General features: G+C 43.6%; 1 protein-coding gene across 5 annotated transcripts in view; it reads right to left on the reverse strand.

Annotated features, from left to right (window-relative positions):
• Nucleotides 1–420: 420 nt before the first annotated feature.
• Nucleotides 421–23,672, reverse strand: part of LOC142999294 (ATP-binding cassette sub-family C member 4-like) — a 29,168-nt gene continuing 5,916 nt past the window's right edge. Inside the window, exons 1-31 of one of the 5 annotated variants that reach the window (XM_076148776.1) lie at nucleotides 16,137–16,270; nucleotides 14,739–14,849; nucleotides 14,350–14,470; nucleotides 14,009–14,233; nucleotides 13,727–13,816; nucleotides 12,371–12,534; nucleotides 11,781–11,906; nucleotides 11,057–11,306; nucleotides 10,827–10,934; nucleotides 10,557–10,646; nucleotides 10,224–10,415; nucleotides 9,961–10,055; nucleotides 9,790–9,876; nucleotides 7,251–7,347; nucleotides 6,899–7,099; nucleotides 6,676–6,798; nucleotides 6,066–6,103; nucleotides 5,870–5,973; nucleotides 5,635–5,781; nucleotides 4,660–4,739; nucleotides 4,325–4,475; nucleotides 4,087–4,206; nucleotides 3,704–3,814; nucleotides 3,468–3,568; nucleotides 3,173–3,364; nucleotides 2,925–3,080; nucleotides 2,028–2,117; nucleotides 1,747–1,919; nucleotides 1,549–1,654; nucleotides 986–1,120; nucleotides 421–909 (exon numbers count right to left, since the gene is read on the reverse strand). In XM_076148776.1, the coding sequence (XP_076004891.1) occupies nucleotides 829–909; nucleotides 986–1,120; nucleotides 1,549–1,654; nucleotides 1,747–1,919; nucleotides 2,028–2,117; nucleotides 2,925–3,080; nucleotides 3,173–3,364; nucleotides 3,468–3,568; nucleotides 3,704–3,814; nucleotides 4,087–4,206; nucleotides 4,325–4,475; nucleotides 4,660–4,739; nucleotides 5,635–5,781; nucleotides 5,870–5,973; nucleotides 6,066–6,103; nucleotides 6,676–6,798; nucleotides 6,899–7,099; nucleotides 7,251–7,347; nucleotides 9,790–9,876; nucleotides 9,961–10,055; nucleotides 10,224–10,415; nucleotides 10,557–10,646; nucleotides 10,827–10,934; nucleotides 11,057–11,306; nucleotides 11,781–11,906; nucleotides 12,371–12,534; nucleotides 13,727–13,816; nucleotides 14,009–14,233; nucleotides 14,350–14,470; nucleotides 14,739–14,849; nucleotides 16,137–16,210 (3,939 nt within the window). In that variant the 5' untranslated portion in view covers nucleotides 16,211–16,270 and the 3' untranslated portion in view covers nucleotides 421–828. The other 4 variants (XM_076148777.1, XR_012963301.1, XM_076148775.1 and 1 more) reach the window with 4 other exon arrangements.

The raw sequence follows: 23,672 nt of genomic DNA on the forward strand, positions 1-23,672 counted from the left end.
GAATCCAGGCCAGCTGCTGCAAGGAGCTTACTTATTTTTCTTATTTCATAAAAATAAATTACAAGCTACTGCTATCTAGGATATTGTATATAATCCCCAAAATGTTCTACGATTCCGCCTCACCCAGTGATAGCCCTCTGAAAACCAATAGTATGAGTAGAAATCCGCTTTTGTCAAATATAAAAAGAACTACAGTAAAGATACATAATGCAATCTAAACAAAATGATCATAAAATGCTACAAGGCTTAGACTTCATAACACCAACAATAATAAACAACATTTCAACTAATCCCAAAGATGAAATTAATTTCTCCCTCTGACAGTAAGAAACATGAACACAAACTCCATACATACAAACAGGAAGGATACAGCATCATCGTACATCAGGTCTTCACATAAAACAGATTCTAAGATAAGAATTGAGTTCATCCTTTACTTTGCTGTACAAACAGATCTCATTACAGTTCTTTACAATTTTCAACATCCAATTACTTAACAAAATATTCTTAAACTTTATTTCAAAAAACCTTGGGTAAACTAAAAGCTAATACAGATTAATGATGTGGTTTGAGAATAAATATTTATTTGGTCTTTAAAACTATTCGAAAAGATAATCTGTAGATTAATCGTTACAAAAAATAATCGTAAAGTGCGGCCCTAGCACAGTGTAATGCAGCGCCTTTATTTGGCTGAGGCTTGGTTGTGAGTAGATCCTTTCCTCCAGGCTCCAGAGGGGATTGTGGCTTCTTGTCCACTCGGCCTCTGTGCATTCACAAGCTGAGGGCCACTTCGTGGGCCGAGGCAAAGCAGCGACAACATTACCAAGGTTACATAGCCTTCTCAAAGTTGACCTCACCCGTGTCTGTGTGTCCATCAGGTATGTTGGAACGGTTTCTGCTCTTGTAAGCCTGAAAAAGCAACCAAATAAGCTTTGAAAGTAGAGAAAGACAAGTGAATGTGGCTGTGAGCGAGCAGAGATCTTACCTGTTTAGCTGCCTCCAGCAGAGCGACTACCTCCTGCTTGCCTGTCTGCTGCACCATTTTGTAAAATATCCCAGCTTGATCTTGAAGCAACGTGTAAGGCTCGTCGTAGGCGTGGATGCTTCCTGCATCTAACACCTACAGACAAAAACAGAGAGAAATCTAGTTGTGGAATTATTTCGCAAAAACAACAATTTGAGAGCGACTTTGTTCTTTAGGTTGAAGATGTTTCTTAATTTTACAACTTTAATTAGAGGCTGTGTGTGTGTGTGTGTGTGTGTGTGTGTGTGTGTGTGTGTGTGTGTGTGTGTGTGTGTGTGTGTGTGTGTATGTGTGTGTGTGTGTGTGTGTGTGTGCGCGCGCGTATGTGTGGCAACGAGTACCATTCCTTGAATCAGTTCAGGAGTCCAGCATTTGCATGAGGTGCTTTTCATGTCATTTACATTTTATTCAAGTTTTATTTGCATTAACGAGACATGAATAGAATCATGAATGATGTCCCAGCACATGTCATGTTACGGGAGGATCAGCAACAAAAGGTAGAAATTGGACGGATGGTAACTCACCAGTATGCGGTCGCTGTCTATGATGGTGTTGAGGCGATGAGCGATGGTGAGTACGGTGCATTCTCTGAACTTCTCTCTTATGGTTTGCTGGATCAGCTCGTCTGTCCTTTGACGTCACAGCACAAGGAGGAACATGTAGGGCACCAGTATAAAACACATTTCTGACACAAAATGAACTGAAAGCTCTAAACCAGATACCTTGGGTCCACGTTGGCCGTGGCCTCGTCGATGACGAGGATGCGGTTCTTCCTCAGGACGGCTCTGGCCAGACACACCAGCTGCCTCTGTCCAACACTGAAGTTGGAGCCCGATTCAGCGAGAACCGTGTGCAACTTTCCAGGCAGCTCCTCCACCACAGACTTCAGCTGGACCTACACACACACACACACACACACAAGATTGTTCTCACATGTGTGTTAGGTTTGTGTCATTCTAAGTGCTGTCTAAGTTGTGTGTTACTGTGTGTACGTGTTACTAGCCTCTTGCAGAGCGTTCCACAGGTCTTCATCAGTGTGCTGGTTAAAAGGATCCAGGTTCTTCCTCATGGTGCCTGTAAACAGCACTGGATCCTGGGGACAGAGGTCAGTGCTTCTTAAAGAATCTGGTTTCCTCTACCCTGCTCCTTTATCATCTCCTTTCAACTCCTCTCTCCTCTTGCTTTGCATTCTCTTGTCCATCTCTGCCTTGCTCTCATTTATTCTGCTCTTTTCTGCACAGCCCTGCTCTAGAGCAAGTTTGCTTCGAAATTTGCGGGAAAACCTTTGTTGGGTGGAGGATCTTCCATACACACGTATAGTTAGTTAGACACGGCGTTCCTCAAGGTTCAATGCTTGGACCCATACTATTCATTCTATATTTACTCCCTTTAGGTAAAATGATCCGGACACACTGCATGAATTTTCATTGCTAGGCGGATGACAGCCAACTTTACCTGTCAATGAGGCCAGATGAGTCCGGTCAATCAAATAAACTTGTCCAGGCAAAGGGATCACATTTCTCTTATTTAAGCTTCGCTGCACTGGTTTCCAGTAAAAAAAAAACTTAAAAGCCTCCTGCTCGCTTCTAAATGGTCTTAATGGTCAGGCTCCGTCATACATTAAAGAGCTCATAGTACCGTCTCTCTGTGCCTCTCTGCGTGTCTCTCTCTACTTTCTCTATCTTTCTCTCTAAACCCAACCGATCAAGGCAGATGGCCGCCCACCTAGAGCCCGGTTCTGCCTGAGGTTTCTTTCCATTAAAGGGGAATTTTTCCTTGCCGCTGTTGCCTTCTGTTGTCTCTCTTTCCTGTCCTTAATCATGCTTCTCTTCTACTCTTGCCTCAATTACCTCCAGTTCTCCTTCTCTTCTCTTCTCTCACTCTTTAAGTACAAACTCACCTGAGGGATGATGGACATCTTCTGCCGCAGGTCATGGAGGCCGATCTCAGAGGTCAAAACTCCATCGATGTAGATTTTTCCTTGTGGCTCTGCTAGACGGAACAGAGCGGACACCAGCGAGCTTTTCCCAGCGCCCGTCCTACCCACAATGCCCACCTGCATAACAGAAAACAAAATGTCACTGCAACCTCAAGTTTGATTCAGAAATGAAAAGAACATGTTGACTTCTGGAGAACAAACTGTCTGACCTTTTCTTTGGGGCGGAACATTGCTTTCAGGTTCTGCAGGACCAGCGGGCCGTCGGGACTGTAGGAGAAGCTGACCTGGTCAAAGGTCATCAGGCCCTGGCTGGGCCAGTCAGGAGGAGGACGCTTGTTGGTTTCCCAGGGTGCCTCACTCTCCAGGTCTGTATACTCCATCACCCTCTCCACTGAGGTCATCTGAGGGCAGAGACTTCTATTTGTACCATTGGCTTTCTCAGCATGTATCAGGTCCAGTGCATACATTTTTTGTTTAACTAAAATGCTGGAGATAACATCTCACCATGTTCTCCACCTCAGCACTCTGCCTTACACCCCACTGGAACATGCCCATCAGTCTGATGGCGTAGGTCAGAGCCAGACCCACGGAGCCAGCATCCAGCTCTAACAGAGCCAACAGAAAGAATGACACAAGATATTCAAGTGTATGTTTTGGTTTGGGTTGGTTTGCCTTCTTACTCTGGATTCAACTCTTCTTCACATTATTGACTCATTGAATGAAAATGAAATCTTCCTCACGGTCTCTGAGCAACAGGCAGCCGAAAGTGGTGAAGGTAACAAAGACAGAGCACATGCCGTCAAGGCGGAGAGCAAACCAGCGAGAAGTGGACAGGAACAGGAACCAGGACTCTGTTAAAGACAGTCAAGTAGAACACAATGGTATCGTAATCGTACAATGCAAAAAGCTACAGAAACCTCATGAGGGAAACTGCTCAGATCATGTGATCCTCATCACCACGAGTTACTGTATAAGCAGGGCTGCAAATAAGACATAATTGACCTGGGGGGAGACCTAATTCTGTGACATCCTGGGAACTTCAATCTCTTGGTTCTCATTGCTGTTATTAGTGAGTACTGGGCTGAAAACTAAATTGGCTTGAGGTGGTAAGACCAAGAAGAACCTGAGTGAAGGTCCTGATGGGCGTCAAAGGTTTTCTGGAATCTTTCTTCTGCTCTGAAGGCTCTGATTGTCCACAGACCCTGAAGTGTTGAAGACAGGTGAGAGAAGACTGGACTCCGAGCTGCAGGAAAAGGAGCACGTGACACCAGATGTACACAAAAGTCTCAGAATATAATTAATATAAGCACATCAAACAGACACAGTTACTCTGTGTCTCCATGGCGATGTGGAACACTCACTGGTGGCCTCCAGGCGTTTGATGTCTCTGGAAGTCTGCAGGTAGTAGCGACGGACGTAGATGAAGACCAAGAGAAGAGGGACCACAGGGATGAGGATCCAAGGGATCACTGATGAAGCCACAGCGACCACGCCAAGAATCTGCAGGAACAGCTGTGCACCAAAAACAAAAATTAAAAGTCAAAGGCCAGATCAAGTCTGTACATTTGGCCTTCTCCTCCTCTAACAGTAGCATGTGAGCATTACAACAGCTAAGAAAGAGTTAATTGACAAAACACAATAAAATATTAAACATAGAACTCATGCTGCTATAAAACATGTCAGATCCGTCCCTCACCTGAATAAAGTCCACAAATGCACATGGCATGTTGGAGTCCAGCAGGCCGATGTCCTTTGAGAATCGATTTAAGATTCTTCCTGAGGAGAGTTGAGAGAAATCAATGATTAAAAATACTAGAAACATGATTACATCACAATAAGCCTGTGTGAGGAACAATATCAAAAACTAATATGCAACACCTATATATACACGGTCGCCCATAAAGTTGGAATGATTTTTTATTCCAACCTTATGGGCGACCGTGTACGTACAGTACATGCTAACTACAATAGGGTATCACAACCAGCTAACCTTTACAGGTACTCACCCCTGCTCCACCTGTGAGCCAGTGACATGAGTTGAGTGGCTTCTGCAGGTTTTAAAACGGCAGCGCACTTCTTCCATGCTTCGCCGATTTAAGCCCATGGCGTCTCAGGGGGGCCCCGACGGTAACGCTAGCGTCCTGGCACTACCCCCGCTGTCCACCACTCACCTCTGTCACCAGGTTAAGTTTATCACACAGGTCAGGGCTGGTGTCATTGGTTAAAGCCGTGAATATTGAGTATCAAGAGTGCATGTGGTTGTAGAAAACCCATTTCTTCCCATTTCTTGTTAATTACAATTCAATTCATAAATTCTTAAGAAGATATGCATCAATTTTACTAAGACCTTAAAGGATGTTTCCCACATAAAAACAAAAGAATGTGACATTATTTTTGCTTCCCCACTATAGAACTCTCTATTTCTCAGAAGTGTTTGGCGACTTGCTTAATTTGACTGGTGGAGGCTTGAATTTTCAGGTCGATTTAATAACTAATGAATGCCAGCACCATTCCTTCAATCACCTCCCAACCTGCTTCAGAGAGGAGGAAGGAGGGTCAGGGGTGATGGGTAGGGCTGTGGTGAAGGGGGGGAAATATTATGGGAAGATGTTTGGCAAGAAAAAGAGGAAGCAAACATCACTGTCGGCAAGAATGTGGTGATGAATCTTACCTATTGGGTTGATGTCAAAAAATCGGACGGGTGTGCGCAGGATGGCGCTGAACATCCGGTTGTGCAGGTTTTGTGTGCACTTCACCAACACATTGAATAGGAGCAGATTCCTGGCAAAGCCAAAGACGATGGTGGCTGCAGTCAAACCTGTAAAACAACCAGAATATTCTCCAACCCACTACAGCCGACATGTTGTTTACATGGCTGCAGCATGAACACGCTAACAGCAGATTACCTCCATAAATGCCCAGATAGAACCCCAGGTTCAGCTCTGTGGTGACATTCTGTGCAGTTTGGATGACGGTGCTGTTGATATTCAGCTTTTCTTGCTCGTCGGCCCTGATGAGACAAAATTATACAGTTTCAACAATGAGATAGAAGCGAAATAAAAACACTAGGTCATCTGACAGACTACTGGTTTTCAATCTTACCAGTAAGCTAGCCACCAGTCCTGCATGATGTATACCACCTACAAAACAAGCAGACAGTGTCTTGGTGTGTTTCTTTAGACCTAAAGATGTCACAGCTACACAGTCAGCACGTTTTCTATGCAGTTCAGGTAAGGTAATTGAGCCGTATTTTAAATTCAATAGTTCAACAGGATGATAACAGACCTACTATCTCCCGATTATGTTTTCTCTGAAGGTAGGTTAAAAAAAATTATACACCGCTGATTTTACAAACTTCCTCATTTATTTAAGCCCTAAGTCACTGATGTTGTTTTTTGTAAGTTAGTGCATTCGGGAGATATTTGGCACTACAACTACCAGACCACAGTCTGTTGAATGGACCTCTATGGACGAAACAAAGTATGGCCTCCTTCATTTACCTGAGGCTGTACTTATTCATATCGCTCCTCCTCCGACCCCCCCCCCCCCCCCCCCCCGGCAATAGAACTTTGGGAACCAGTGCTCTAAGAGATACTGTAGAGATACATCAGTGCTTCCAAAAGGGTGGGCTGTGAAGGCACTGCAGGTTGACCCCTCCTGAGGGGTCTTTCACAATAAATATAAAGTGTTTAATTAAAAATGTTTAGCATACCTGAGCCAGACTGTTGATGAGTATCACAAACAGCAGAACAGCAATGCTGGCTCCAGCTTTCAGGTATTTGACGTACAGGCCGAAGCCGATGGATCCCTGAGCTCGACTCTCCTCCGCCATTGCCTGCATGGATGGCACCAGATTAAAGACGAGCACGGGGTCCATAGTGAAATCAATCTGCTACTGTCTCAACAACAACATCTACAATAGATGATGAACAAACCTGGAGCTGCTCGCCTCCATTTTTGACCGAATACACAGAGGAAGCCTGGGAAAGCACAGAGTTCTCCGACAGAGTCCGACTCCGATAGGAGACCTCTTGAGACGACTGCTGCTCCTCCTCCTCGTCCTTCTTCAGCAGGGAGGTGAAGTCAACTCCGGAGCGCTGCAGCTCTGCGTAGGTCCCCTTTGCCACCATGTGACCCTAACGTGCACATTGAGCTACACATTCACTTCATTGGAAAACATACCTATCACATATTCATCACACACACACAAATGAGGTCTCTTTTCCCTCGTAACACTCCATCGTACGTCAGGCTCAGGTAAGAGGGGATCATTTTGCTCTCACTGACCTCCTTCAGGACCACTATCTGGTCAGCTGCCTTCAGGTACTGAAGCTGGTGGGTGACCAGGATACGAGGTTTCTTCTTCAGCAGGCCACAGATACACCTGATATATGGACACAAAACAGCTCATCAAGACCATGTGAGGATTCAGCAAGAATACATGAAAAAATACAAACAAACACCAGAAATCAAAGCCAACATTTTCAAACAGGCTTTATTCATTTGACTTGTGCTTCCTATCCTTTATCACTGTTGTTGCACACACGTCTGAAGACTGTAAGAGGAAGAGTGGGACCAGTTTCCATTGTGTGCCTGACAGCAGCAGCACCGCTCCCCTTCCTGTATCCAAACACGTTTGTATTTAATAAGAATAACACTTTACCTCCCCACAGGTCTGCTCATGCTTAAGACAAATTTAGGGCTGTGGTGAGACAGAGGGCGAACATGGAGCAGGATGTTCCTGCTATAACAAATATTAATTTTGCACTTACTGAAGTTAACAGAATACAGGCACATTTGAAGTCTAGTAAATAGTAAAGAGCCTCTTCTTGTTAAATCTCATAAGCTGGATGAGGTAAGAGCTTTCACTGATGACTTCAGACATTGCTAGTAGTCCAGCCAAAGTAACTCATTTTGGAGCCAAAAATAGAACTAATTGTAAAAGAATTTCTTTCAGCATAGATCATTTCTATGAGGTGTCCAGAACAACATACTAAAAGTCCTAAGAAATCCTAGTTGAGGAAATATGTTTAATTCTCATCAATCCGAGATGTGTGCCAATAAGGCCAGGCAACAATACACCCCAATGGGGCTATTTTTTTCCTTTACTCCTATCAAAATGAAACTTTACATAGTAAAAGTATACATGAAAATTAACTTTTTTTGTATTACAAGTTTCTTTTGAAATTAATTTGAATATGCACATGAGCTCCACACTTACTGAATATGTCCTAATTTGCATAGGCAGAAACAACATTCGTATGTATGACAAATACATCGGCCCAGTCTTCATCCAATCATTGTACTGCCAATGGGTGATGGCAATGCTGCTTTTAGACTGGCCTCTAACCTGAAAACTGCCTGGCTTGGTAGTACCTGCCAGGGGTATAACCCTCGCAAAACCCAGTCTTCAGGGTCACGGAGGCACACAAGCCTCCCCACCACGACAAGGTAGCAACAACAGGGGAGGGTTTTTTTTTCGATTCTGTGATAAAGTAACTCAGAACTCATCTCCAGTGGAACCTCAAACTCTCCCTCCAACGTCAACAGCTGCAAAGTTCCATAGTCTTCGGGTCTTTTACCAAATACTGGAGTGGAAAGGGGGAAGTGAACATATGGACCCAAAAGACTGGGGGTGGCATGTTTTGGATGGGAGATTTATGCCAATAATGACCGATCAGCCTGCGGCACCACCAGAAATACTAGATGTAGTCCGCTGTAGTTGCAGGAAAGACTGCAGCACAAAGAGATGCACATGCAAAAAACATGGACTCCCTTGCATTGCCATATGTGGAGAATGTCGTGGTACTAGCTGCAGAAACTCAAAGTTGCCTGATTTATCAGATGAATATGACCCAGAGGGGAACAACTAAGCAAAGAACAAACCAGGAACTGATATAGGGGGTACCAGAACGAAGAGCCACAGAGAAGGGGTTGAGGATCCAGGCTGGATTAAAAAATTAAAAAAAAAACATAAAAAAAAACTTAAAAAAGAAAAACTTAAAAAAATAAAAAAAAATAAAAAAACACAAAAAAAAACTCCCCTGTTGTTGCTACCTTGTCGTGGTGGGGAGGCTTGTGTTGCCTCCGTGACCCTGAAGACTTTACTGGCGGGGGTTATACCCCTGGCAGGTACTACCAAGCCAGGCAGTCTTCAGGTTAGAGGCCAGTCTAAAAGCAGCATTGCCATCACCCATTGGCAGTACAATGATTGGATGAAGACTGGGCCGATGTATTTGTCATACATACGAATGTTGTTTCTGCCTATGCAAATTAGGACATATTCAGTAAGTGTGGAGCTCATGTGCATATTCAAATTAATTTCAAAGGAAACTTGTAATACAAAAAAATTGATTAATTTTCATGTATACTTTTACTATGTAAAGTTTCATTTTGATAGGAGTAAAGGAAAAAAATAGCCCCATTGGGGTGTATTGTTGCCTGGCCTTATTGGCACAGATCTCGGATTGATGAGAATTAAACATATTTCCTCAACTAGGATTTTCTTAGTTTTATTGTGGTAGGAGTAAAGGAAAACATTAAGCCTATTTGGGTGTATTTTGGGCATATTCGATTAGTGTATAGCTCATTTGCATATAAAAAATTCATTTTCAAAGAAACTTGTAATTTTACTTTTCATGGGTACTTTCATTGTGTAAAGTTTCATTTTGATAGGAGTAAAGGAAAAAAATAGCCCCATTGGGGTGTATTGTTGCCTGGCCTTATTGGCACACATCTCGTCGTAAAGCGCTACTTTGCCAAGAATATAGAGAGACACAGATTCTTTATGACCTGTCGCTCTTTCTGTAGCTTGGAAGTCACTCACCGTTCAAACAGATGTCTCCCAACCTCGGCATCAACGGCACTTAAGGGGTCATCCAGCAGGTAGATGTCAGCATCCTGATACACAGCCCTGACAACACACACAAACAAAGACAAGTGTGTTATCTCCCTGCAGTATTTACATAAATGTTGAATGTTTGGATGGTCCTCATACCTCGCCAGGTTGAGACGAGCTTTCTGCCCCCCGCTGAGTGTGGCTCCTCTGTCGCCGATCAGCGTCAGGTCTCCATCTGGGAGAAGCTCCATGTCCTGTATCAGAGGGACAACAGGGCATTAACACTGCATAACCCACAGGCAAACCTTCGAGGGGGAAAGACAAACATGCTCCAGCAGCACCAGTCACATATAATGAGCTTTAGGCTGTCATCATCCTTCATGTAGTGAAATTAAAACAATTTGAATCTGATGACCACTCACCCTCTTCAGAGCACAGGCCCGCAGCACATTCTCATACTTCTGAGGGTTCATCTCTTTCCCAAACAGGATGTTGCTGCGGATGGTTCCAGGGAACACCCAGGGCTGCTGGGAGGCATAGGTCAGCTGACCTTTGACATTCAGGACCCCCTTTTCCAAAGGCAGTTCTCCAAGGATGGAGCTCAACAAGGATGACTGGATAGAAACATCAGCATAAAGAAACATCATCAGTCCTGTTCAGTGCTCTTCCTCCTTATAAACATGAAAGTATATAAATCATTCCACGACCAGTTCTCCTTCTCTCATGTGTAGTGGCTGCATCAAGAGAGCTCTGACCTTTCCAGCCCCTACTGGTCCAATTACAGCCAAGAGTTGAGGTGACTTCAAGGAGAGAGAGATGTTCTGCAGAGATGGTGCATCTAGGCTCTGCAAGGGCACAAAGATGAGGCAAAATAGAGATCAATCACAAACAAGAGTGAAAATGAACCTGTTATCCTTGTGTGATTCAAAACACAGAACTTTTTTTTACGTTTGTTTTTAACCAAGTGTCTGTGTGTGTGTATTGTGTTCATCATTGTGCTGTAGTAGGCACAAAGGTTCTCTAACCTTGTCCCAGTAGCAGATCAGGTCCTTGATCTCCACAGAGACGTCCTTCTTCTCCTCCTGTGGCAGCACAGAGCCACTATTTGTGACCTCGTCCAGCATCAAAAACTCCTTCAGCATGAATACAAAAACACAATTGAATAACAGTAGAGATGGAATGTTTATTAAAAACACCCACTTTCATAATCACTAATGCCTTTAGAACAGCAGGCCTGCATCATCACTTTGCTTACCTGAATCCGCTGTACGCTGACGCGGGTCTCAAACAGTTTCTCAATGGCAGCCGGAAAGAAAAGGGTGACAGTGAGTTGCACGGCACTGTACAGCGACACCGTGACAAACACACGGCTGGCTGAGATGGTGTTTCCAAGAAGAACATAGACAGTGAAGGTGACAAAGACGATGATCTTGCTGGCACAGAAGAAAGAGGCCATGTTGAGGCCTCGCAGGTAGGAGCTCATCATGATCTTGGAGATCTCCTTCCTGTTTACACGAACACAGAACTAACTATTACAATTACAAAATGTCTCATGCCTCAAAACAAAATGGATCTTGGTTAGTATTTAGGGGCTTTTGGGTGAGATAATGCTCCGATACTCCTGGTAGATTCATAAAATTACAGTTGACAGCCGATCTAGAATAATATGCAAACAATAAAAAATTGGTTAAATTGCTGGTTTTACATTTCAGCTGTGTCACTCCTGAAGTGTGTTATCAATGTCCGCAGTTACAACTTGTGACACACAACTGTTAAACAAATATATTGACCTTTATTTGGGAAACAGTTGGACATGGACACACAGGCTGAGTTGAACAATCAAATGAAGCTGGTAAAAGAGGAACAAGTTGGGCAGTAATTTGTTTCTTCCTCATCCAGCAGACACAGAGCTTTGATTCCCGCCACTCCTCAGAAAATATCTGGCCACTAATTTACCATACAAATGCATTCATGTTTACCTTCGCACCTCAGACACCAGAGCAGCAAAAGGTTTCTCCCAGGCGTACATCTTAATGATCCTCACTCCAGACACCACTTCATTCATTGTGAGGATTCTTTTGTCAGTGAGAGCGGCGGTCTGACTCCTACACAGGAACAGGGAGGAAAGACACTGATTCCACACTTGTCAGGTCTGAGTTTGCACTTTGAGGCTCACACTTGAGGATACAACTACATGGACAGTTTGACCCACAATGACATGCACGATGTTGACAAAATAGGTGTGTGTTGGATCTGAAGTTGGGCAGGAACTTTCCGGAGAATGAGCTGTCAAAACAAAGGCCACATGATTTCAGTTTCAAAAAGATTCTCTGAATGGATTGTTGGAATGTTTGCTTTCCCGTACAGAATTGGATTTGCGATTAAAAGACGGGACCCAATTTAGATTATCTCCCTGTCATCAGCATGATTACATTACATTATGGTCATTTTATCCAAAGCCACTTCCAATAAGTGCGTTCAACAAAGGTAGATAATGTTGTACACAGCCGTCGACTGCCTCACGGATGAAGATGTTCTGTCCTGATCCGTTTCATTTATATTCTCTTACCTTAACTTTGAAAACAGCCTTCCGAACATAGACTGTGTAGGCATCAGGAACATGAGGACCACAATGCCTGCCAAGCAAGACGGCCCAATCTCCATCCACAGCAACCCCACAACCACTGCCACCACCAGAGGCCCGGCCCACAGGTCGTGCAGGAAGAGGGTGAGCTGTCGAAGAAAGGATGCTGTGAGTTTTATTTAACAGGGGCCATTCACTCGGACATTGCTACAGTTGTGGTTAAAGTTAATAAAAACACATTAGTAACCTTTGCAACAGATGCTAAAACAAGTTTAAGTGTATGACTTATTTACACCACAATTTCACCAAGGATTGATTTCAACCAATTTGAGTACTAATAATTAAAATATTAAAATAATAATAAAAATGTCATATGTATCAAAGCAATGATCGAGGGGTTGGGTGACACGTCAACATAAATCGACATGCGCCAACACGTCATGATGACGTAAGATGGCCGCGTCAGGTGAAAACATGTACGCAACTGGCCGCGGACCTGCGTCTCATATATTTTTGTTGTTGAACGCAGATTGCGCTCCATCACTTTTACTTGAATTGAATAAGCAATATGTTGGATTGTAAAACGGAGATTATCAATCAAAAGGTGGCTAGTTGTGGAATAATGCACTGCAAATCTTTGTTACATTTGTGATGTAGATGATTTAAGAAACTATAGAAATATGAATGAGATAAGCTTGATTTTTATTTTGGGGGCAATATTTTTTATATTGCGTAATAAATTTAAACGTTACATTAATCGACTAATCGAAAAAAATAATCTGTAGATTAATCGTTAAAAATATGATCGTTAGGTGCAGCCCTAAATGAATGCATATATAACCTACTTAGAAAAGAACATTAATGACATGGACTCATCCCTGGTGTGAAACAAAACTGAATATAAATACATTTCAAAGTAACAAACTCTGTTTAGGACCCAGCGGATATATAATAAGCTTATATTTTGGTCAGTTGATTTAGGGCAAAAATGGACCATGGGCTACTGAGGGCCACATTTGGCCCCCACGCCATAGTTTGGCCAGCCCTGATTTATCGTCTTCATGTTCCTAGGTAACTTTAAACATCTCTTGTGTTATTAACCTTTTTTTGAAAAAGCCAAGCTGCTATTATTATTATTAATTTTTCTTAATCTTTTCCTCCCTAATACATTTTACAGTTCACACATCTTTTTTTAGTTGCAAATGGGAGTGAAGTGTTGTTCACCCTGCAGCGGCCACTTACTGATCTGGTTCCCTTGTGTTTTAAGTCGTCACCTCTTCTCTTCTGTACAAAAATGGCATCTTTAATGCAATTTCTTTACTTTTCTGAAATTTCACGTACATCATCAAAACGGATCACGTCATTTGATAGGAGGTTGACAATCTGTCCGGTTGTGGTTTTTCCCATGGCTTCACTGCTGAGGCACAGGGCCTGGAGAAAGAGGAATCATATCAGTGACGGTAAAAGAAATCCAACTTAATATTTTAAAAAGTAATAAGGTATAAGCAAGCACACATAAACTTTCCATAACATTTGGATGACAACTCCAACAGGTACATTTTGAATACCAACCCACCAGCTCCCAAGACGTCCACAGGACCGTGCCCTCTTACTCTTACTCACCTTCCTGTAGATCATGTGACACATCGCCACTCTGATCCTCATGCCCGTTCTCTGGAGGAGGTAAGAGTAGGGGTGATGGATCAACGTCATGCAGATGGTGCAGACAGACAGACCCACAGCGTAGCCAAGAGTCTCGTACAGCGCAGTCATGTTCTCTGGGTCGTAACTCTCAAAGTATGTAATCACTTTCCCCAAGATGATTGGCTGGATGACTTTAATGGCCTCCTGATATGCAGAGTACATGTTGATGAATGAAGAAAGAACTTCATGCAGGATATGGAACTAGGGCAACAATTAATAATTTTTAAGTATTATTTAGTGTTAATTGTACAGACACTGACTTCACTGAAAGTGAAGAGACCGAGCAGTGCATACGGTTTCCAGTAGCACTTCACGATGGCTTTGGTGAGTCTGGGCTCTCGCAGCTCTTTGGTACACTTTTGAACTTCATCATCCCAGCATCTGTCCAAGGGAATGTCATGTTATTTGATGTATTTCCACAGGAAAAACAACACAGCCTGTACAATCTTCCAGCAGGATGTGACGATCTGCTTCAAATGAAACTGATTACTCTGACTGACGACTCAAAACATCTCTGAATACATTCGGACTAATCAGAAGTTTAATTGAACATACATTCCCTCAACTTCACTTTCCATAACTCCACATGCCATCTTTAATTACCATGGTAACTACATTGAGCTGTAAGTTAGTCACAACACCTCCATACCTCTGCAGCTCCTGTCCGAGTCTCTCTGACTTGTCCTCTGAGAGCACCTCATACATGTCATCTTCCTCCAGCCTGCGTTTCCACCCAGCGCGAAACAAGGGATTCAACCACCTGTAGGCGGAAGATGATGATGATGTTGTCGATGAAGATGTAGGGCCTCAAAATGGTGGCGGAGACCAAGCTGACATTTCTGTCATTTTACTTCACCAAAGAAGCTACTGTGAAGTTTACTTGTTTTTTTCTGATCTAAATTATACCTACAAAGACCAGCATTCATTTATTCATCCCTAATAGCGTCCAATGTATGGAGAAGAGCAATGAGCCCATTAAATAACATTTAACACCTTTTAGGGGGGGTTTAGACATGATATAAACGCATAATGTACAGGGAGGGAGGCCTTTAGACACCACAAATAAGAAACCATTTTCAATCTGATGCTGATATCACCCAATGTTTCGCACAGATCAGCAAACCTGTCTTCCCAACAAGATTCAACATGTGCCACGACAACCACCGACCAAAAGGTAATAACAAAATAACAAAAAGGACTTTACCTGACAAAGAGCCTGCGGTTACGACACATTTCTGAGAGTGTGCTCAACTGCTCATGCAAGCAGAGAGCGGTGCATTCAAACACCAATTCTGGAGATAACATGAGTACGTGCCCAGGAGCTCTAGTCTAGTCGAACAACAGGTTTAAGGTATTTGGGTGGTACCTTAAACTATAAATTACCATAAAGAAGGGACTAGAGAACAGCACAGAGGTTTAGCAACATGATAAGGCACTGTTTCAGCACGACCTATAAAACAGAATTTCTGTGAATTTCCCCGTTGTGGGACGAATAAAAGATTATTTTAGCAAATATCCTATTCCTACTAAACAGACATGGGATGTCAAACTGCACTGGTTTGTGTAGGTGCCCATTCATTTACAGCTATTCTTAAGATTAAGCTGTTACGAAACTAACTTCCCTCTGACAACTGCAAAACAAAGCCACCTGCCTGTGTGGCTTCGTGAGAACTTTTCACTCTTCACTTAGTATATACTATATAAGTAACATTTCACACAACGGGTTTCTTTACTTTGACTCATTTCATACATATCTAATTGTAAGGTTTAACAAGTTTAAATATATAATGCCTGTAACGTGTCATCACCGTAGCAGTGCTCAAGCGACTAGATTAGTTTGAACAACTTATACCTCAGCTAAATAACTTTGAACTCGTACCACTTAGCAAATTAACTTAATACAAATGATAAATAAATGATAAATAACTCTGCAAACTGTCGGTTTATGGCCAAAAGCAACTCAGAAAGCTAAAGTTTCCCTGCTTCGTTTTTAAATCGACCCGCTGAGTAAGGGCAAATTTATTATCCGTGTACTTCGTCGACTTACCAGAAAAATAGCTGCGATAGAAAATTAGCAGTGGCCGCCGGGTTCTTTTTGGCATCTTTGCTTAACTTTTCCATGCTGCTTTACACTCCCGTAGTAACTGAACTTTAATCTCCTTCTGTCTTTTAACGGGTTTTCACCTGAAAAATATGACTTTGTTATAAGGTGAGCGCATTAAATTCCATCACCAAGATGACGTGCTTCACGGTCGCGATACGCTATTGGCTATCTCGCCGTCCTCTTCCTTCACGCGATTGGCTGAGAGGTGACGGCCGCATTGTATTGGCCAATCAACGATACGTAGCTGCAACGAGGTTACAGGTGGACATTCTTCATCAGCTGAACAGGGCGTGGATCCATTGTTTAGGCAGAAATGAGACGTAGCGTTGGAGAAAGTAAAATCTAAAACAAAGGGTGTTTAAGGGAAGTTTAGGTAAATACAGATTTTTCTTTTTATATTGTTCCTTAAGATGACGAATATAACAAACATTGACATTTTTGGTCCACCAACTTTCAAGATGCAAACACACAAAACATTCTTCCTCTGAGTAAATTATATCAGATTTGGACATTATTTCTTCTGTACTTGTATTAATAATAACGACAACTCTGTACTTACATATCTCTTTAATCCAAAGCGCTGTACATTGACCTTACATTCAGCATTCACACACTGATGGAAGGGTCAGAACATGCAAGGAGTGTTCATGCACATCAGGAGCAGTTCGGTGTCGTGATCAAACCTTTAACGGGCCGTTCATACCGCCCTTCTCAAACAAAGCACATTCGAATGTGTCAAGAGCAAATAAACATTGAAACTCAAAGGGCCCTACAGGGTTCAGGATTATGTAGATTGTTCTGGCATTTAACAAAATGTAATCAAATGTCAGATCAGGATATTGAGCAGCAAGTTTTTCAATATATGATAAATATGAACTACAGAAAATAAATCATTTACACCATCGAATTCCAAACTCTCAGATGTAAAGCGTACAGTGTAATGTGCGTAAATATTAAGGCCACGCACACCCAAGGTTCTGAGCAGATCCTTTCCTCAAGGCTCCAGAGGGGATTGTGGCTTCTTGTCCACTCTGTCTCTGTGCATTCACAAGCTGAAGGCCACCATGGAGCCAAGGCACTTTCTGTAGCTTTGAGGCAAAGCAGCTAGAGCCTCGTTGAGGTTAAAGAGCCGTCTCAAAGATCACAAAGTTGACCTCACCCGTGTCTGTGTGTCCATTAGGTATGTTGGGACGGCTTCTGCTTTCGTAAGCCTGAAAAAGCAACCAAATGAGCTTTGAAAGTAAAGAAAGACATTACATTACATTACATAACATTACGATCATTTGGCAGACGCTTTTATCCAAAGCGACTTACATTACATTTACCACCCTTCGCAGAGGGTGGAGCAATTGAGGGTTTGGTGCCTTGCTCAGGGGCACCTCGGCAGGGGCTTGGTTCCCAAGCAGAAGCTCTACCCACTGAGCCACTGCCTCGGACAAAGGCAGAGTTTGTAAATGTCGCTGTGAGCGAGCAGAGATCTTACCTGTTTAGCTGCCTCCAGCAGAGCGACTGCCTCCTGCTTGCCTGTCTGCTGCACCATTTTGTAAAATATCCCAGCTTGATCTTGAAGCAACGTGTAAGGCTCGTCGTAGGCGTGGATGCTTCCTGCATCTAACACCTACAGACAAAAACAGAGAGAAATCTAGTTGTAGAATTACTTTGGCAGAAACGTTATTTTGAAGACTCAGGTATCTTTTGGATTAAACAGACGTTTCTGTGGAAATTGTAGATAAACAATATATAGCCCAGCCCGCATTAACTCCTTACTGACATCAGGTGCCCCCTGTCTAAACAAGGAATCTAGCCTTAGTTTAAAATAAGTGTGAGTGAGTGCGTCTCCAATGCCAAATTAATGATCATTCATTTAATAACTGAGCTTTGTAGAGATCTACGACTCACCAGTATGCGGTCGCTGTCTATGATGGTGTTGAGGCGATGAGCGATGGTGAGTACGGTGCATTCTCTGAACTTCTCTCTTATGGTTTGCTGGATCAGCTCGTCTGTCCTTTGACGTCACAGCACAAGGAGGAACATGTAGGGCACCAGTATAAAACACATTTCTGACACAAAATGAACTGAAAGCTCTAAACCAGATACCTGTGGTCCACGTTGGCCGTGGCCTCGTCGATGACGAGGATGCGATTCTTCCTCAGGACGGCTCTGGCCAGACACACCAGCTGCCTCTGTCCAACACTGAAGTTGGAGCCCGATTCAGCGAGAACCGTGTGCAACTTTCCAGGCAGCTCCTCCACCACAGACTTCAGCTGGACCTACACACCCACACACACACACACACAAGATTGTTCTCACATGTGTGTTGGGTTTGTGTTATTCTAAGTGCTGTCTAAGTTGTGTGTTACTGTGTGTACGTGTTACTAGCCTCTTGCAGAGCGTTCCACAGGTCTTCATCAGTGTGCTGGTTAAAAGGATCCAAGTTCTTCCTCATGGTGCCTGTAAACAGCACTGGATCCTGGGGACAGAGGTCAGTGCTTCTTAAAGAATCTGGTTTTCTCTACCCTGCTCCTTTATCATCTCCTTCCAACTCCTCTCACTGTCGTCTTGCCTTCCTTCACCTTCTCTTGTCTCTCTTTCCTGTCCTTAATCATGCTTCTCTTCTACCCTTCCCTCCCTTACCTCCGGTTCTCCTTCTCTTCTCTTCTCTTTAAGTACAAACTCACCTGAGGGATGATGGACATCTTCTGCCGCAGGTCATGGAGGCCGATCTCAGAGGTCAAAACTCCATCAATGTAGATCTTTCCTTGTGGCTCTGCTAGACGGAACAGAGCGGACACCAGCGAGCTTTTGCCAGCGCCCGTCCTACCCACAGTGCCCACCTGCACACCAAAAAACAAATGTCACTGCAACCTCAAGTTTGATTCAGAAAAGAAAAGAACATGTTGGCTCCTGGAGAACAAACTGTCTGACCTTTTCTTTGGGGCGGAACATTGCTTTCAGGTTCTGCAGGACCAGCGGGCCGTCGGGACTGTAGGAGAAGCTGACCTGGTCAAAGGTCACCAGGCCCTGGCTGGGCCAGTCAGGAGGAGGACGCTTGTTGGTTTCCCAGGGTGCCTCACTCTCCAGTTCTATGTACTCTATCACCCTCTCCACTGAGGTCATCTGAGGGCAGAGACTTTTATTTGTACCATTGGCTTTCTCAGCCTTCAGCTATAGTATGTATCAGTATGTATCCAATCCTATAAGTTTAACTAAAATGCTGGAGATAACATCTCACCATGTTCTCCACCTCAGCACTCTCCCTTACACCAAACTGGAACACGCCCATCAGTGTGATGGCGTAGGTCAGAGCCAGACCCACAGAGCCAGCATCCAGCTCTAACAGAGCCAACAGAAAGAATGACACAAGATATTCAAGTGCATGTTTTGGTTTGGTTTGCCTTCTTACTCTGGATTCAACTCTTCTTCACATTATTATAAATGAAATCTTCCTCACGGTCTCTGAGCAACAGGCAGCCGAAAGTGGTGACGGTAACAAAGACAGAGCACATGCCGTCAAGGCGGACAGCAAACCAGCGAGAGGTGGTCAGGAACAGGAACCAGGACTCTGTTAAAGACAGTCAAGTAGAACACAATGGTATCGTAATCGTACAATGCAAAAAGCTACAGAAACCTCATGAGGGAAACTGCTCACATCATGTGATCCTCATCACCACGAGTTACTGTATAAGCAGGGCTGCAAATAAGACATAATTGACCCGAGGGGAGACCTAATTCTGTGACATCCTGGGAACTTCAATCTCTTGGTTCTCATTGCTGTTATTAGTGAGTACTGGGCTGAAAACTAAATTGGCTTGAGGTGGTAAGACCAAGAAGAACCTGAGTGAAGGTCCTGATGGGCGTCAAAGGTTTTCTGGAATCTTTCTTCTGCTCTGAAGGCTCTGATTGTCCACAGACCCTGAAGTGTTGAAGACAGGTGAGAGAAGACTGGACTCCGAGCTGCAGGAAAAGGAGCACGTGACACCAGATGTCAGAAAGTACACAAAAGTCTCAGAATATAATTAATATAAGCACATCAAACAGACACAGTTACTCTGTGTCTCTATGGCGATGTGGAACACTCACTGGTGGCCTCCAGGCGTTTGATGTCTCTGGAAGTCTGCAGGTAGTAGCGACGGACGTAGAGGAAGACCAAGAGAAGGGGGACCACAGGGATGAGGATCCAAGGGATCACTGATGAAGCCACAGCGACCACGCCAAGAATCTGCAGTAACACCTGTGCACCAAAAACAGCATAGAATGCCGCTTAACTGCCAAAACACACTGCGGATAAATAAACATACAACTCATGCTGCTATAAAACATGTCAGATCTGTCTCTCACCTGAATAAAGTTCACAAATGACAATGGCATGTTGGAATCCAGCAGGCCGATGTCTTTTGAGAATCGATTTAAAATTCTTCCTGAGGAGAGATGAGAGAATATAATCAGTGAAAATGCAGTCTAGATGCATGATTATGTCACACAACACATAAACCTGTGAGAGGAAATACTTATCTAGTATAAGAAGTTAGTTCTGAGTTAGTTCTTTGGTTTAGAAACCAAAGGAAGTTTGGTTTAGAAAATGACTTTTGTTAACATATTGCTATATTCTCTAAAAGGTTTTGGTTAGAAGTGTTGTTTGTGCTCGACAGATGTAAAACTGGTGGTGATAAATCTTACCTATTGGGTTGATGTCAAAAAATCGGACGGGTGTGCGCAGGATGGCGCTGAACATCCGGTTGTGCAGGTTTTGTGTGCACTTCACCAACACATTGAATAGGAGCAGATTCCTGGCAAAGCCAAAGACGATGGTGGCCGCAGTCAAACCTGTAAAACAACCAGAATATTCTCCAACCCACTACAGCCGACATGTTGTATACATGGCTGCAGCATGAACACGCCAACAGCAGATTACCTCCATAAATGCCCAGATAGAACCCCAGGTTCAGCTCTGTGGTGACATTCTGTGCATTTTGGATGACGGTGCTGTTGATATTCAGCTTTTCTTGCTCATCGGTCCTGATGAGACAAAATTATACAGTTTCAACAATGAGATAAAAGCGAAATAAAAACATTGGTACATCTGTCTGGCCACTGGTTTTCAATCTTACCAGTAAACCAGCCACCAGTCTGGCATGATGTATGCTACCTACAAAACAAAACAAAGCTAACAAAGCTACACATCAGCGCATTATTTATACATTTCAATATAAGTAATTGAGCCTTTGTTTTCATTCAGTTGGTCCACAGGATCATAACAGACATGCCACCTCAAGATTATGTTTTCTCTGACGGCAGGCTTGCTGCATTCTGGAGATATTTGGTATTCAACTTCCGGACCATAGTCTGTTAAATGGACCCCTATGGAAGTATCAGATACTGTAGAAGTATCTCTTCAAGAACATAGTACAGTAGAGATACCTAGTACCTTAGTACCCTTGGTGGTCTGAGAAGGTACTATAGGCTGGCCGCAAGAGGTCATTTACAATAAATATCAAGTTTTAATTTTTCAATCTTGTAATTAAGTTTGAAGTCATATGAAATATTTACATTTATTTACATTAAAAAATTGTTGTTGCTTATAAATGTTTAGCATACCTGAGCCAGAATGTTGATGAGTATCACAAACAGCAGAAGAGCAATGCTGGCTCCAGCTTTCAGGTATTTGACGTACAGGCCGACTCCGATGGATCCCTGAGCTCGACTCTCCTCCACCATTGTCAGGATTGGTTCTGCCTGCATGGATGACACCAGATTAAAGACGAGCATGGTGTCCATAGTGAAATCAATGTTTAACCTCTACAATAGATGATGAACAAACCGGCAGCTGCTCGCCTCCATCTTTGAGTGAGTGCACAGAGGAAGCCTGGGAAAGCACAGAGTTCTCCGACAGAGTCCGACTCCGATAGGAGACCTCTTGAGACGACTGCTGCTCCTCCTCCTCGTCCTTCTTCAGCAGGGAGGTGAAGTCAACTCCGGAGCGCTGCAGCTCTGCGTAGGTCCCCTTTGCCACCATGTGACCCTAACGTGCACATTGAGCTACACATTCACTTCATTGGAAAACATACCTATCACATATTCCTCACACACTGTGAGTTAAATGAGGTCTCTTTTCCCTCGTAACACTCCATCGTACGTCAGGCTCAGGTAAGAGGGGATCATTTTGCTCTCACTGACCTCCTTCAGGACCACTATCTGGTCAGCTGCCTTCAGGTACTGAAGCTGGTGGGTGACCAGGATACGAGGTTTCTTCTTCAGCAGGCCACAGATACACCTGATATATGGACACAAAACAGCTCATCAAGACCATGTGAGGATTCAGCAAGAATACATGAAAAAATACAAACAAACACCAGAAATCAAAGCCAACATTTTCAAACAGGCTTTATTCATTTGACTTGTGCTTCCTATCCTTTATCACTGTTGTTGCACACACGTCTGAAGACTGTAAGAGGAAGAGTGGGACCAGTTTCCATTGTGTGCCTGACAGCAGCAGCACCGCTCCCCTTCCTGTATCCAAACATGTTTACTAAGAATAACACTTTACCTCCCCACAGGTCTGCTCATGCTTAAGGCAAATTTAGGGCTGTGGTGAGACATGGAGCAGGATGTTCCTGCTATAACAAATATTAATTTTGCACTTACTAAAGTTAACAGAATACAGGCACATTTGAAGTCTAGTAACTATTAATGAGCCTCTTCTTGTTAAATCTGATATGCTGGATGAGGAAAGAGCTTTCACTGATGACTTCAGAAATCATTGCTACTGAAGAGAGACACAGAATCTTTACGACCTGTCGCTCTTTCTGTAGCTTGGAAGTCACTCACCGTTCAAACAGATGTCTCCCAACCTCGGCATCAACGGCACTTAAGGGGTCATCCAGCAGGTAGATGTCAGCATCCTGATACACAGCCCTGACAACACACACAAACAAAGACAAGTGTGTTATCTCCCTGGCGAGGTATGAGGACCATCCAAACATAAAATGTTTGGATGGTCCTCATACCTCGCCAGGTTGACACGAGCTTTCTGCCCCCCGCTGAGTGTGGCTCCTCTGTCGCCGATCAGCGTCAGGTCTCCATCTGGGAGCAACTCCATGTCCTGTATCAGAGGGACAACAGGGCATTAACACTGCATAACCCACAGGCAAACCTTCGAGGGGGAAAGACAAACATGCTCCAGCAGCACCAGTCACATATAATGAGCTTTAGGCTGTCATCATCCTTCATGTAGTGAAATTAAAACAATTTGAATCTGATGACCACTCACCCTCTTCAGAGCACAGGCCCGCAGCACATTCTCATACTTCTGAGGGTTCATCTCTTTCCCAAACAGGATGTTGCTGCGGATGGTTCCAGGGAACACCCAGGGCTGCTGGGAGGCATAGGTCAGCTGACCTTTGACATTCAGCACCCCCCTGTCCAAAGGCAGTTCTCCAAGGATGGAGCTCAACAAGGATGACTGGATAGAAACATCAGCAT

Source organism: Genypterus blacodes, unplaced genomic scaffold (assembly GCF_046128005.1).
Source record: "Genypterus blacodes isolate CSIRO-AG114 ecotype Tasmania unplaced genomic scaffold, CSIRO-AGI_Gbla_v1 ptg000043l_1, whole genome shotgun sequence".
Taxonomy (NCBI): Eukaryota; Metazoa; Chordata; class Actinopteri; order Ophidiiformes; family Ophidiidae; genus Genypterus; species Genypterus blacodes.